Source organism: Elgaria multicarinata, chromosome 2 (assembly GCF_023053635.1).
Source record: "Elgaria multicarinata webbii isolate HBS135686 ecotype San Diego chromosome 2, rElgMul1.1.pri, whole genome shotgun sequence".
Lineage (NCBI taxonomy): Eukaryota > Metazoa > Chordata > Lepidosauria > Squamata > Anguidae > Elgaria > Elgaria multicarinata.
Window position 1 is genome coordinate 26,636,233 of NC_086172.1, and position 16,347 is coordinate 26,652,579.

The 16,347-nt window shown below is 43.7% G+C and overlaps 1 protein-coding gene across 1 annotated transcript; it reads left to right on the forward strand.

Moving 5' to 3' along the window:
• The first annotated feature begins 8,443 nt into the window (after nucleotides 1-8,443).
• On the forward strand, nucleotides 8,444-13,071 carry LOC134393525 (WD repeat-containing protein 75-like). The gene is made up of 5 exons (XM_063118566.1): nucleotides 8,444-8,526; nucleotides 9,931-10,060; nucleotides 10,981-11,046; nucleotides 11,989-12,088; nucleotides 12,863-13,071. The coding sequence occupies exons 1-5, from the start codon at nucleotides 8,450-8,452 to the stop codon at nucleotides 12,880-12,882; spliced, it is 393 nt and encodes a 130-aa protein (XP_062974636.1). The 5' UTR covers nucleotides 8,444-8,449; the 3' UTR covers nucleotides 12,883-13,071.
• The last annotated feature ends 3,276 nt before the right edge of the window (nucleotides 13,072-16,347 follow it).

Below are 16,347 nucleotides of genomic sequence, written 5' to 3' on the forward strand. Positions count from 1 at the left end.
TCTAACCGCAGCCTTTGACACGGTTGATCACGATCTTCTCTTAGATTCCCTCCATGACCTTGGACTCTGTGGCTCTGTCTATAACTGGTTCGCCTCCTATCTAGAGGGTCGCTCTTTCAGCGTGTCGGCTAACGGCAGCTCGTCCTCCTCTTTTCCCCTTTCAGTTGGGGTTCCGCAAGGCTCGGTGCTTGGCCCGTTGTTGTTCTCTCTATACATGCTGCCCTTGGGCAAGCTTATTCAATCTCACGGCCTCCAATATCACCTGTATGCCGATGATACACAATTATATCTTTCATCTCCGGAACTTTCTCCAGATGTTCACGATCGTATCTCAGCATGTCTTTCAGATATCTCAGCCTGGCTGCTTCATCGTCGTTTGAAACTTAACATGGCAAAGACTGAATTGCTTGTTTTTCCTCCTAAACCTTCTCCTCACCTCTCATTCTCTCTTACTGTCAACGATGTCACGCTTACTCCGGTCAAGGAAGCTCGTAGTCTTGGCTTTATATTTGACTCCTCGCTCTCCTTTACTCCTCACATCGAGGCTGTAGCTAAATCCTGTCGTTTCTTCCTATATAATATTGCCAGGATTCGACCATTTTTGTCTGTCTCTTCTGCCAAGACTCTCGTTCACGCACTGGTTATCTCTCGGCTGGACTACTGCAACCTTCTTCTCTCTGGCCTTCCTTCGTCTCACATCAGTCCGCTGGTCTCTGTCCACCACTCTGCCGCTAAGATCATCTTCCTGGCCCGCCGCTCTGACCATGTCACTCCACTTCTGAAATCTCTTCATTGGCTTCCAATTCACTCCAGAATCCAATATAAACTTCTCCTGCTGACCTTCAAGGCTCTTCACGGTCTAGCTCCTCCCTATCTCTCCTCTCTCATCTCACACTATCGCCCCGCCCGGGCTCTCCGCTCCTCTGATGCCATGCTTCTCGCCTGCCCAAGGACCTCCACTTCCCTTACTCGGCTTCGTCCTTTTTCTTCTGCTGCCCCTTACGCCTGGAACGCACTTCCAGAACACTTGAGAACTACAAACTCAATCACTGCTTTTAAAACTCAGCTAAAAACTTTTCTTTTCCCTATAGCCTTCAAATATTGAGTTTGTTCTGACTCTATACTATTAGCTTTACCCTACCCGGTGCCTGTTTACACTTCCCTGTGCCTGTTTGCATTCTCCTTCCCTCTTTATTGTTAACTACAACTTATTAGATTGTAAGCCTATGCGGCAGGGTCTTGCTATGTACTGTGTTATCTGTACAGCACCATGTACATTGATGGTGCTATATAAATAAATAATAATAATAATAATAATAATAGAAACCTCACGTTTGGCACCATGACACCTCATGGACGTATACACACGCACGCCAAGTTTCAAGGCAATCCCATCATCCCCTGATTTTTGGGGAATTTTTGAAAATCAGGCACCCCATTCAGATCCCTTGGGATAGCTCCGTGAATTTGCATGTTAGAAACCTCAAACTTGGCACCATGACAGCTTATCCATGTGTCCACATGGACGCCCAGACTCAAGGCAGTCCCATTATCCCCTGATTTTTGGCGTGGCTCTAACCACTAACGCACCACCCATAACCCTAATTCACACCCCTTTCGATAGCTCCGTCAATTTGCACGTTAGAAACCTCAAACTCGGCACCATGATAGCTTATCCACATGTCCACATGGACGCCAAGTTTCAAGGCAATCCCATCATCCCCTGATTTTGGGGGAATTTTTGAAAATCGGGCACCCCATTCAGACCCTTTGGGATAGCTCCGTCAATTTGCACGTTAGAAACCTCAAACTTGGCACCATGACAGCTTATCCATGTGTCCACATGGACGCCCAGACTCAAGACAATCCCATCATCCCCTGATTTTTGGCGCGGCTTAAACTTTTTAACTCACCCCAAATCAAGCCCCATTCTACAACTACGTCAATTTGCACGTTAGAAACCTATCCTTTGGTCCCATGACAGCTTACCCATGTGTCCACATGGATGCCAAGTTTCAAGCCAATCCCATCATCCCCTGATGTTAGGGGAAGTTTTGAAAATCGGACACTCCAGTATGTCAGGGATTTAAAGTTGTAATGCAGACAGCTCAATGGGGCCAGTTTAAAAGAAATCCCAACATGCCATGAGATAACCCTAAATCTTCTTCCACATTTGAAAAATGGATTATTGAACTTGATGAAGTCTAAGTGAGCGCAGGAAGGACTTCTCCCGAGTCAAAGCAAGACACATACACCATCCCTGCAATGGTGAGGGAGAAGGGAGGGAAGGCAGACAGGCAGGTAGCACTAACGCATAGCAAACCAACCCGTAAGCGGGCGCAAGGAGCAAGTGAGGCAAAGATGGCTGGTTGTTTCTTTCTAAGCCAGCAGTTACGCATTGAGGGGCACAGAGGAGGACGACTGGGAGCAAGCGTGCCGGAGGGTGCTGGGCACGAACTGCAAAGCCCATCTCCCAGGCACCAGGCGGGCAGAGAGGCAGGCAGAGCAGGCGAGGAGTCAGTCCTGGCAGATGCCCCACCACAGCAGCACCCCGGGGGAGGCGGGCAGACAGACAGGCAGGCTGCGGGCATTTCTGGGGGCACAAGAAAGTGAGGCCAGGATGGCTGGTTTCTAAGCCAGCACTGCAGTTAGTCACGCATTGCAAACGCAAACCATCCCAGCGAGTCGGTCACCGAGGAGGACAGGCTAGCAGAGGGGCAGGCAGAGTGACATGTCATAGATCTAGTATTGGGGAGGAGTCAGTCCCGGCCGATGCCCCACCACAGTAGCACCCTGGGTGGTCGTTGGAAAACGCCATCTTGTGGGTCCATACTTCACCCACCCCATGTCCTGCAGGGTTGCCTGCCTAACCCTTGTGGGGATGGGAGATGGAGAGCTTAGAGTGGCAGTGCCAGCAGCAGCAGCCGCCTTCGGCTTTCCCCTGGAACCAGTTGCCTTGCCCGCCTCTTTCCCCAGCAAGATCGCCTGGTGCTGCCTCTGAAGATGCATCTTCATGCTGCTGGTTCCATAATGCCCTGTCGATAAACCCCTGCTTAGGGTGAGTTTGCAGTGGCGACAGACAGCAAAGCGGGGATCCGCTCCCACCTCAAAGTGGTCCCACGCTATACTTGTCTTTCGCTTCCGGGGTGACACCAATTGCCCGCCTGAGCTCTCTGGTGTTGCCACAGAAACAGGGGTGGCAGCGGAAGAGGGGTGGGATGAGACTAGGGAGAGAGCCTCGGCCTGCTGCTGCTCCTCCTCAGCCCCCACATCCTGGAGGACCACCGCCTCCCCCTCCACTGTGCTGAGGACCTCGTCTAGGTCCATCAGCGGGCTCGTGGGCTCAAAGGATAATGAAGGAGTTGGGGATACTCCTCCTCCTCCTCTAATGGCACTGCTGCCACATGCCTCTTGCAAAGGGGCACTTTTCCCATTCCCACCCTCAAAAAGAGAACGCCGGGCACAAGTTGCAGAAGAGAGTGCCTCTGCCTTCTGCTTGTCCTGCTTCTGTTGCCGGGCAGCCAGCCAAGGAGTTGCCCGTTTGATTTTCACAGCAGGAGAGGCAGCCTGCTGCTTACTGCTGGTAGCCTGAGCCTTGCTGCTTTCAGCACGCCTGCTCCCTCTTCTCATGATGACTAATATCTACTACTACTACTATGTATAAAAAGAATAAAATATTAATACTACTAAGAATATGTATAAGAATATAAGAATATGTTTAAGAATATTACTAATAAATGTAGGGAAATGGGACAAGAAGTGTGTGTATGCTTTCCCCAAAATGCTCAATCTGTGGCTGTTGCACTTCACAAAAGCAGTGCACACACAGCACATTCACAGTCCAAGTTACACAGAGAAGAAAAAGAATATTTTTTTTTGGTATATAGATAGAAGGAAGATCAAACACAATCAGGCTTTAAGAGAGGGGAGGGGGGAACAACCAACCAACCAAACACACACTCCAAAATTTAAAAATAAAGTTTATATTAAATCAAAGTAAGGGAAAAACACAGAGCAAACTAAGCTAAAAGTCAGAAAGAAGCAAACAAACACACATGCCAAGCTAAAATCCTAATCTATCTCCAAAGTACACAGCAGCAGCTCTAAGTAGACCCTCTCCCAACGAACGCAAAACCCACAAGAGGCTGAGAGCTCTCTGACTGTGAGGGTGACTCTGGCTTAGTCCCCGCCTCAAACGCTGGGATTGGAGGATGCTGCTGCATGAGGTGATCAATTCTCATCAGGATTGGGAGTTGAATGTGCCTGTCATCGCTTCAAATAAACCCCGCCGCACTGCAGCCGGTTTACCCTACCATTTGTATTGTAAATGTACCCGATTTTAAAAAAAATATAGCACGCGACCCGCACGACGCAGAGAGCTGAGAGTAGTCTCAAAATGACCCCCATCCACGACTCTCTGAGCACAAGAATTTTCAGAACGATAGTTTCAAAAACAACCCAGTTATCCGTGATTCTTTTCTGCAATGCAATCCTATGGGCGAAATGTTTCAAGATGGCGATCGGAGCGGTCCGCCTGAAAGAGGAGCTCCGAAAAATGGCCGCTTCTCTTCGCCTTGCTTCTAGGGGTCCGCGGTCCGCTTCTACTCCGCCTCTGGGCAAGGCGGAGCAGGCCAATTCGCTACTGCTTCTACGCTTCTAATCGGAGCGGAGCACATGCCTAGTCAGAATCCTCCGGCCAAAAGGAGACTATTACTTAAGAGCTATCAGCTTATAACGCACAGAAAACCAGTGTTACAAAGCCTTAAGGAGTTGCATAGGAAAAGAGGGAGAAGAGGACAAGGCTATTTGTAAAATCATTAGTCATAGCTGCAAGGGAACATTTAAAGTTCCCTTAAAGAAAAAAAGAGATCAATTTATTATATTTATTACATTTATATACCACATAATAGCATAAAGTAACTGCTATCTGGGCAGATCGCAACAGCTATAACCACAGAATACAGCATAGAATGTTGTCTTAAAAAAATTAAACTAGAGTAGAAAACTAAAATAATATATGTATAAAACCAAATTAAAAGCACAGTGGGTCTAATAATCCAGAGTTTTATGCATCTGTTCCCTGAAACATTTTCACACTTACATGAAACTCTAGCAACACCCTGTTATTCAGGTTTAGGCACGTTAAAATAGCCATCCAAATCTGCATCCAGATATTAAAATAGAGACTGTTTAGAAGAGAGTGTATGGAAAAAAGGTTAGGTTTTTCATGTCTAAGTAATCATATAGGGATGTTTCTCACAAATCCCAAAAGACGTAGATGGAGTCACCATGTGAGGACTTTAACTCTACTAGAAAGGTTTAAAATACCAAGAAGAAAGCGAAAGGTGAGGGGGAAAACATTCAAATAGCAAATAAGTAGAAGATATATATCCAATACTATACAGAGCTCATATAGCAATGGACCATTCATCTTGACTCATGATTGTATCATACTCTTTCTCACTGTATTCATACTGGTGCATTCAACTAAGTCAATCTCTTTGAGCAGTTTGAAATGGGGCCTACATCTGGCCCAGGCCTATTACCAACTTTGTGCGGCCCTGTGAGTGGGGTTTAAATAGGGGTGAGTCGGATAGTTAATAGAACAGTTGGGGTTTAGAACCAGAGGTATATTTAACACTTACAGCAGCTTTGTCTACTAGCATAAAAACTATGCTGTTTGTTTTATTCTTTTGTAAAGGCAGAATCACATGCATAAACAAGCATCAGTGAAGCCCTGCCTTCAGTATTTTTTTTAAAAAAAGCAACAACAAAAAAGCCAGACTGATGCAAAAAGCAATGAACAGAATTATGTTTTCTGAACAGAGCGGTGCCCCACTACCAGCAGACTCATTCACAGGAGCAGGGTGTGCCCTGATGGTCCCCCATTACAAATTAGAATGTGCCAGGTGGGGGTGGGTGGGTGCAGAGCTTTTTCAGTTCCTGGCCCCCGGGCAGTTTGGTGGACTGGTGGCTTGTTCAATTTTACTTTTTTAATTTTTACTTTTAATCAACTGTAACTGCTTTTACATCATTGTATTCATTGTGCTATTCTACTTTGCTGGTCTTGTGACCGTAATAAACTACTACTACATTTTAATGTGGATTCCGAGTGTTTAAAATTCTAAGCTTCCTTGTATTTAACCTGCTAAACCATTTAAACAGTTTTATGCTTCTATATTGTTGTAAAGCACCACTATGCCAGAAATCATGAGGTGACGTAACATTTTAATAAAAATAAGTAAATAATCTGTTTGGAGACGTAGTGTGTAATTATATCCCATCCACTCTGAAAACTGAAATTATTGTGCAAATTATGGAACTATGGTTTGTTCTTCAGCTATTAATATGTTGTCTAATTATAAAATAAAGTATTTATTAATGAAATAGCCACAATTAAACAGCAGTTACAAGTACTTCAAAGTCACATTTCAGCCGCGAGCATTTATATAATTTACAGCCCATCCCTTTTGGTGTTGGTTTTTAATCGTCTTAATCAATTACAGTTGCTTTGTTTTCTTTGACTGCTGCTGAGTATTATTTTATATAGTTAGCAAAAAGGTGGGGTATAGGAATTATTTTAACAAAGCGAGATGAAGGTGAACATTTGAATTATGATTTCTCCTCTAGACCTTCTGAGGATTTTTTAGTCCTTGATACTTAAATATTTGCCCAAGAAATAAAGCTTTTAAGAAACATCCAAGAACTACCTTTAGGTACATGTCTTTTACTTTCACATTTAGCGTGTGAGCAGGGATGAGAACGCCTTCCATTTTGGGGAGTATGTATACCAGACAGAGAATGAGTTCTTGAATTGTACAGCACATAGTCTAGAATTTTTCAGGTGGCAGTTCCCTGTAAGTTGAATATTAAGGTAGACATGGAATGCTTTTCTAACCACATACATGTACTGCTTCCCTCTCACTGCTGCAGCCATAGCTGCACATCTAGATATTAAGTATTGTTAATGCATTTTCAATTGCTGCAATTTTATATTTAGCTCAAGTGTGAGACTGCATGCTCTTATTAGAGTTGAGTGTGCAAGCATTTTGGAGAAACTGTTCATCGTTTTCCCAAAAAAAGTCACAAGCCACCAGTGCAGAAGAGACAATAGATGAATAGAACACAAGCATAAAAAGGCTTTCAATATGGAGAAATAAACTTTGGTCTATTGCCTTGCCAGAAAAACTAACATGGCAGGCCATAGTGGCTTGACCTGAAAAATAAAAAGGTGTTTTTTTTAATGAGAATTGGTAGACTTCCATAAATTTTGCCAGTAATATAATTAAGATGTTAACACTAACATGGCTCATGCTAGAAAGCTGCATAGGAATGAATGGAAGAGCCTAATTAATTTGGTTAACAATGAAGATGAAATATCAAAGTTTAGTACAAACTTCAAAACCCCTAATAATTAGAAAAAATATCCTTGATTTTAGGTTCAGTTTACCCAATGATTGTTTGAATATAATGAACGAATATGTATATCTATTTTATAAGAAATTAAAATTTGAAGTATCTTTTGTAAAAAAATATGAATAATCTTTTTGAGAAACTAGAAATAGGGAGTGCCCCGTTTTTATTTAAGCACTAAGAAGTGCCCATTCTCATTTTATATGTTAAAAAGTGCCACAAATGCGCCTCTCCAAAACCACTATAATCAACTAAGCTTTACTTCAAACACGCAGCATATAAACCCCTACAAAAAACAGAAATAATAATGTATCTGCGTGGCAGCCATAACACCCGCCAACCCAATATTCCCACCCATCCCCATGAAAAGCATAAGCCGGAATGCTAGGCCACCGCGGCTGCCTCGCCTTAAATAGGAAACGGAACGCATGCGCTGTTGATCGCAACGTGGCTCTTCTCATGAGCAGCGTGGCGTCGTTCTAGCCCTTGGCATATCGATAGTAAAGAGCCAACCTAATCTGCATTGGAGCGGGGCGGGGGTTTCCCCTCAATTTTAGGCAAATAATTTTAGACAAATAATACCAAATAAGGATGTCGAGGTTGTGTGAATGTTTTCTATCGCTATACACAGTTCTAGCTAGCCAAGAGTTAATTGCTAAATCGCGGTTGGCTTCAGCCAGCGTAGAAATTTAAAAAGTGAAAGGTACACACTCCCCTCCTTTCCGGATTCTCTTTGAAAGTTCCTATGAGTGAGGCCGGAGCATAGCAGAGAGACACTCTATCCTCCCGCTCAATCTCTATGGTACCAGGTTCGGCTTTATCGGCCTGGGTAGGTGCAATCGGAAACCGGAAGTATAGAGTAACCCTTTAAGTTTCCTTCACCCATGACAAAGAGAGCGGAACGGTTTTTTTTTATTCTGGAAATGAGAGGGGCCTGCTATAGAGTTCTAGGAAGCGCTTGGCTAGAGCGGTAGCGGCGTCCCGTCCTTTCCTGGAGGGCGGGGGCAAAGGTTGGAGGTCGGCGGGTCAGAAAAAGATGGTGGCGCGCGAGCAGCTCCGTTGCGGTGGCAGCTGGCTGAGCGGGAGCCGCGCGGTCTTTTCTGCGGATTCTAAGTGAGTGGCGGCCCCGGGGACGAGGGTGGTTGGGGGCAGCTTAAGAACCGGTCACCTGAAGAAGTTATAACTGCAAACAGAAAGGCTGGTAAACGCACACGCGCGCACGTGTGGAACCGTTACGCCTGCCTCTTTTGCGTCGCATAGTGTCGGGTTCTCTTGGTGCAACCCCGTGCGCACTTACATGGGATGGTGCTATATAAATAAATAAATTAATAATAATAATAATAATAATAATAGAGTAAGCCCTATTAAACTCCTTTGCATTTTTCTTCTGAGTAGATATAGATGGCATTGCGCTGCTAGCGTCTCTTTCGCAATGCTGTCCAATACATGTCTGTGCAGATGTTAGCCCCAGTGAGGTCTGTGGTCTTGCTCCTAGGTAAGCGGATATAGAATTGCAGCCTTAGATACACGTTCCTGTCTGCTTTTTCGTGGCTCGAACTGAGTTAATGGCTGGGTAGGGAGAGAAAGTAGGTTCTGTTATACGACGCCGTTTTCCACGGGGGTGGGAGGGTAGGTGTTGATGTCAGTAATTTATAGGGTGAAAGTGCAGGATTATTTGAGGTTCCGGCGAGCAAGCATCTCCTGATACAAAACCGATGATTAAATTATCAGAATCATTCTGATGATTACATTATGCCTTTGGCCTCTGTGGAATGACGGAAAAAACGTGTTTGTTTTCTGTGAGATGAATGTGTTTAAGGGCACCGTGCTATGTATTTTAGACAGAAAACAAAATCCTGCAACTGGCTGACTGGGGAATGCTGGAAGTCGTTGGACTTTTTTCTGTTTAAACATGCTAGGATTGTGCCCTAAACCATATAAATAACCAAGCAATGCAAGTCATCTCTTATTATTATTTTTGCCTCTTTTCCTCCTCCTTCCAACATATGTCATCCCCACCTATCACAATTTTGAATAGTAAAGTCCTTTTGTTGCTTGTTTCATAAGGACATAAGAGGAGCCCTGCAGGATCAGACCAAGGGTCCATTTAATGCAGTACTCTGTTCACACAGCGGCCAACCAGCTGTTGATGAGGGACCCACAAGCAGGACATGGTGCAGCAGCACCCTCCCACCTTCCTTCCCCAGCAACTGGTGTATAAATATTATTTCTATTGAGGTTTATATAAAAGTAAGCATTTGGGCTTATTATAACCAGTATAACAGGATAAACACCAGGATCATTTTTTTAATTATTATTTTAAAAACTATTTCTTATGGGTTTGCTTTCATATTAGACACCCAAGGCACCTTGGATCTAATACAATATTTAAATGGATGCACAAAGACTAAACTGTGTGTAATAAACTTCTGGGTTTATCGTAGTTAACATACGTTGTCTCTGTAGCATACTATGAATGCCTCTTCATTCACTTCTTGTAAATTTCATTGTTTTTAGGTACCTCTTGTGTGCTTCCGGTGACTATGTAAAAGTCTACAGCACGGCTACAGAAGAATGTATACATGTCCTACAGGGTCACAGCAACTTTGTCACAGGAATCCAGTTGAATCCCCAAAATCATCTGCAGGTTATTACAATTTTGTTAATAAGGTTAACTGTCTTCAACAGACAGTTTGTGTCCCAAAACCTGTAAAGGTCTATGAGTGGTGTTTTTCTTATACTGTGCATGAGTACTAATTAGCAGTCCAGAAGGTCTGTGTTTACTTCTTGATCAAGTGGCTGACCCAGCTGAAAATGCTGGTGAAGGCCTTTAAAAACCTGTGTGGTCAGAAGCCTACATCCTTTAAAGCAGGGGATGGGAGACTGTGGCCTTCTTAAGGATGATGGACTTATCTCCCATCATCCCAGGCCACTGACTTTGCTGGCTGAGGCTGATGGGAAGTGGAGTTCAAGAACGTGCAGAGGGCCACAAGCTCTTCACCCCTGCCTGAGAGAGCATCTTGTCTCCCTGTCCCTTTCCATTCAGACCTGTAGGGGTTAGCGCTGTTACGTATCTTGTCCTTTATGAGATACAGAAATGAGAACTATAGGACTCAGAGCTGTACCTTCTTCAGGTAGCACCCACCTAGTGGTAAAGCTGTCTACATCTTTGGTGCTATTTTGGTGCTTAGTTAAAATGTTGTTCTCCCAAAAAACATTTCTTCCTAGTTAAGGACAGTTGAGTCTAGTATCTACATGTTGACTCTATGTCAAAAATTTATTTTTGACTCTTACGTTATACTGGCTGACTTGGATTGTTGCTGTATTTCTGGAATATTTTTATGGTAATTGGTTTTACTCGTTCGTACATGTTGCTTGTGTGCCTTTTTTTTGGCAGAGAATATGGTATATGCTACTTTAACTAAATAATGAGAACGACCACACTTTCTTACTATTTTTATCACATCACAGAAATAGTCAGCAATACCGGGAATCTGTATACTGTACATGTATGCCAAAATAGAAGGTTATGGATGACTTGAATATATATATATTTTTCCTCAACAGCTCTATTCATGGTCTCTAGATGGCACCATTAAGCTTTGGGATTTTATGGACGGAATTCTAATCAAGGTTGGCTGAATTATTTTTTGCAGCAGTTCATGAACTTTATTGTTCTCAGTGGATGAGTTGAACAGCACGCATACTGTTAAATACAATCACTCTGATTTGTGATGTTTTTTGTGTGCAGACCTGGATATGTTCTGTCGCTGGCATAAGAGCTGTATCCTGGCTGATGCAAGTCGGTGACTGCATGTGTAGAGTAATCCAGTAGATTGTATCCAATGTTAGTCCTGCTAGATAATCCTATGGGACTTAAATTGGATTAATATCGGATACAACCCTATGTATGTGTATTATTATTGTTGTTGTTGTTATTATTATTATTATTTATTTATATAGCACCATCAATGTACATGGTGCTGTACAGAGTACAGTGTATTCTGCGGACCTTATTCCTGGAAAGTGTGTATAGAATTGCAACCTGACTGTGTTGTAAAGGTACAACTGATGAATGGATCTTTTTAAGCATATGGGCTATGGTGGTTTAATTTCTGTCTCAACTCTAAAGAGTGTCTAATTAGTTGCAAAGACGAATTTTCTTTATTTTATTTAAGAGACCTACACTTCACCTTTTAACAGAACCTTACAAAATATAACCATATGATTACAAAAACCCATCTATTTATAAACATTAAAACACACAGGGAGAACTTTGAGCCATTCGTGTGTGTTTTTTAAAGAACAAAGCAACCAGGATCTCACTTTCTCTTCCCATCCTTATATCAGATGTTACTTCAGACTTTTTAACGGCTAATGTTTCTTTTATTGATTCAAAATTGAGTTTAGCTACATGTACTACTTTAACCATAAGCATGACTGATAAACCCAATTTCCCTTGTGCTAATTAGGTTGGTTGCCTAAACTAAAACTTTTCTTTCATCAGCATCAATTTTCAGCTTAGTTTAAAGTTGAACTTTATTAGATTGCTTTGGTGTGTTCTTTCTCTTCCAGACATTTGTCGTTGGGTTCAAAGTCTTTGCATTGTATGCACTTCCAAGCTTTGAAAGTTCAGTATATCTTATTATTCCAAAGGATAATGATGAAAGATCAGGTATGGCATAAACAATGTTCTTTTCTTTTATAGGGCTTGTTGGGTTTTTTGTGACCCCTCTTTGAGACTTCTATTGTAGAATGGAAAGGCAAAATAAATACAAATTTCCTTTTGCAGCGTGTGTTCGTAAAAGTTTTGCACTTTTAAAAGTGGGGCAAGGGAAGCCGTAGCTTTGTTAGCTTCCAGGGATTGATTATATATTTATTTTAGGGATTTATGCCCTATCCTTCCGTCAGATTCCCAGAAACTTTCATAACGCCCTGCTGTGGTTTCCAGAAGGGCAGTCATGTTTGTCTGCTGCAGCAAGAACAACGAAGAATCTTGTGGCGCTTGAAGACTAACACATTTATTATAACGTTAATGTATTGTGGCATAAGCTTTCATGGGATCTCGTTCACTAAAGCTGCCGCTATAATAAATGTACTCAAGGTGTCACAAGATTCCTTCTTGTTTCATTCCCCTCACCACCCCTGGGAATACTCCCATCTCTATTTTTCAAGTTTGGAGAGGTAGCCGGCTAGGTTCTCTCCATGCCGGCTACATGGGGGAGGAGATGGGGAGCGTGGTTTCCTGGCCTTGGGCTCCGAGCCCTGTCACTGAGCTCGGAGCCAAACGATCCTACGCATCTGGGGTACATAGCCTTGCTCTTAATTTCTGTAAAACACGCTAAAGAGACTTTAAACAAGATATTACTTTGGAGTTGGGGAATTGAAATCCATCGCAGAAAGAGAAAAAATAGTTGGAGGATTGAGAGATGTCCTTTTTGCTATTTAGAATTTGAGACCCAATCCTAGGAATTGCTGTTCTGGCTGATAAGGATTTATGGTTACGGGGATGGATATTAACTGCCGTATCAGCACAATCTCTGGTATGTGCTGACACTGGCAAGCCAACGCTAGTTTTATGCTAGTGCAGAAAGGTCAGCTGATGCTACTATGCCCACGCACAGAAACCAAAATGGCATGGCACAACTTGTGCAAAAAGGGAACAAGCCACACTGCACTGTGAAGGTATTTAACTCTTGATTATCACTTTAGGCGTTTTAGTCTTTTGTTTTCTGCAGTTTTAAATCTGTTACAGTATTTTAAATCTTCACACCGCCGCTAGGTTTTATTTTGGTTTTTATTTTATGCTCTAGTTTTAAATTTTTATATTGTATTTTCTAATGTATTTTGTGGTTTTAATTGTTGTGAACTGCCCAGACATCTCTGGCTGTTGGGTGATACAGAAATGTAATACAGAAATAAATTATGAGTGCAATTTCTCAGCGCTGAGGCCGTATAGAAATGTAATAAAGCATCATCATCATCCTGATAGCGTGGTTGAACTGAAATGTATGTGCACTGGCCACGTTCAGCTGAGAAAAGCTTGTCTTAATAAAGCAGGATATGAATGAGCTTTATGAAGGTGCACATAGCTCTTTTATTTATTTATTTATTTATTACATTTTTATACCGCCCAATAGCCGAAGCTCTCTGGGCGGTTCACAAAAATTAAAACCATCATAAAACAACCAACAGGTTAAAAGCACAAATACAAAATACAGTATAAAAAACACAACCAGGATAAAACCACGCAGCAAAATTGATAGAAGGTTAAAATACAGAGTTAAAACAGTATAATTTAAATTTAAGTTAAAATTAAGTGTTAAAATACTGAGTGAATCAAAAGGTCTTCAGCTGGCGACGAAAGCAGTACAGTGTAGGCGCCAGGCGGACCTCTCTGGGGAGCTCATTCCACATCCGGGGTGCCACAGCGGAGAAAGCCCTCCTCCTAGTAGCCACCTGCCTCACTTCCTTTGGCAGGGGCTCACGGAGAAGGACACCTGTAGATGATCTTAAAGTCCGGGTAGGTACATATGGGAGGAGGCGTTCCTTCAAATAACCTGGCCCCAAACCGTTTAGGGCTTTGAATGTCAATACTAGGGTGACCATATGAAAAGGAGGACAGGGCTCCTGTATCTTTAACAATTGTATTGAAAAGGGAATTTCAGCAGGTGTCATTTGTATGCATGTCGCACCTGGTGAAATTTCCTCTTCATCACAACAGTTAAAGCTACAGGAGCTATACTGCAGTTATACTGTGACCAGATTTAAAAGAGGGCAGAGCACCTGCAGCTTTAACTGTGGTGATGAAGAGGGAATTTCACCAGGTTCTCCATATATACAAATGACACCTGCTGAAATTCCCTTTTCAATACAACTGTTAAAGATACAGGAGCCCTGTCCTCCTTTTCATATGGTCACCCTAGTCAATACCAGCACTTTGAATCGGGCCCGGACCTGGACTGGCAGCCAATGAAGTTGTAAAAGGACTGGCGTAATGTGATCTCGCCGGCCAGTCCCTGTTAGTAAATGGGCTGCCCTGTTTTGTACCAGCTGAAGCTTCCGGACCGTTTTCAAAGGCAGCCCCACGTATAACGCATTGCAGTAATCCAAACGAGAGGTTATCAGAGCATGGATAACTGTAGCTAGGCTATCTCTGTCCAGATAAGGGTGCAGTTGGTATATCAGCCTAAGCTGATAAAAGGTGCTCTTTGCCACTGAGTTCACCTGTGCCTCAAGTGACAGTTCTGGATCCAAGAGCACCCCCAAACTACGGACCCGATCCTTTAGGGAGAGTGCAACCCCATCCAGGACAGGGCAAACATCACCTCGCCGGACAAATGAACCACCCGCTAACGGTACCTCCGTCTTGTCTGGATTGAGTCTCAGTTTTTTAGCCCTCATCCAGTCCGTTACCTGTTGGGGGAAATAAGTATTGTTGTACAAATTCCTCCGCAGCTCGCAAATAAACGCAAGCGTGAGTTTTGAATCTTCAACGCAGTTTATTTAGAGAAGTTTCTTCAAAACAAAACAACCAGGCTTGTAGCAGCAAATTATAACAAAGCAATTGTCTCACCATAAATCAAAGTAAGCATAACAGCTTTATGGTTCTCCTTGACAAAAGTTGGCTTTGCAGCAAAACAGCATACTCCTTTCTCTGGCAGCGGCAGCAGCAGCTTACGCCATACCCTCAAACCTCCACTGGCTGACTGCATATTGCGGTGAAAGAGCGAGCCTTTTACTCCCTTCACTAAGTCACCAACAGGTGTGCTGAACTTGCAAGTCTTTGCCAATAATCTGCCTTAATTACTGTTAAGGTTAACACGAAAACTTGACATTACCGTGCCCAGGCACTGGTTCAGAACAGCCACTGCCTCACCTGGGTTTGATGAAAAGGAAAGGTAGAGCTGGGTATCATCCGCATATTGATGACACCTCAGTCCACATCTCCGGATAACCTCCCCCAGCGACTTCATGTATATGTTAAACAGCATAGGGGATAAGATAGAGCCCTGCGGAACTCCATGGCTTAGGAGCCACGGCACAGAGCAATAATCCCCCAGCACCACCTTCTGGAATCGGCCATCCAAGTAGGAGCAGAACCACTGCAACACAGTACCTCCAACTCCCAACTCAGACAACCTATCTAGAAGGATACCATGGTCGATGGTATCGAAGGCCGCTGAGAGGTCCAGGAGAATCAACAGGGTCGCACTCCCCCTGTCTCTCTCCCGACAGAGGTCATCCCACAGGGTGACCAAGGCAGTTTCCGTTCCAAAACCAGGCCTGAAACCCGATTGAAATGGATCTAGATAATCCGTTTCATTCAAGAGTGCCTGGAGTTGTCCTGCAACCACCCGCTCAAGCACCTTGCCCAGGAAAGAGATATTAGCCACCAGCCTGTAGTTGTTAACATCCTCCGGGTCCAGATTAGGCTTCTTCAGGAGTGGTCTAATTACCGCCTCTTTTAAAGAGGCCAGCACCACTCCCTCTCTCAAGGAGGCATTTGCAACCTCCTGGGCCCAGCCGGTGATCCCCTCCTTATTTGATGTAATGAGCCACGAGGGGCAAGGGTCAAGCACACAGGTGGTCGACCGGACTTGGCCAAGCACCTTGTCCACATCCTCGGGCCTCAATAACTGAAACTCATCCAATAAAACTGAGCCGGACGGCACTCTGAACGCCTCTACTGGTGGTGCTGCATTAAGTGTGGTGTCCAATTCATGACGAATCTGAGCGACTTTATCTTCAAAGTGCCGTGCAAACTCGTCACAGCGTGCTACCGAGGGTTCAACTATCTCACGCCCTGGCCCAGAGTGTAACAGGCCACAAACCACCCGGAAAAGCTCCGCCGGACGACACTGAGAAGACGCAATGCTGGTGGGAAAGAACTGCCTCTTTGCCACCAGGAGGGCAGAGCTGGGTGAGAGCAAC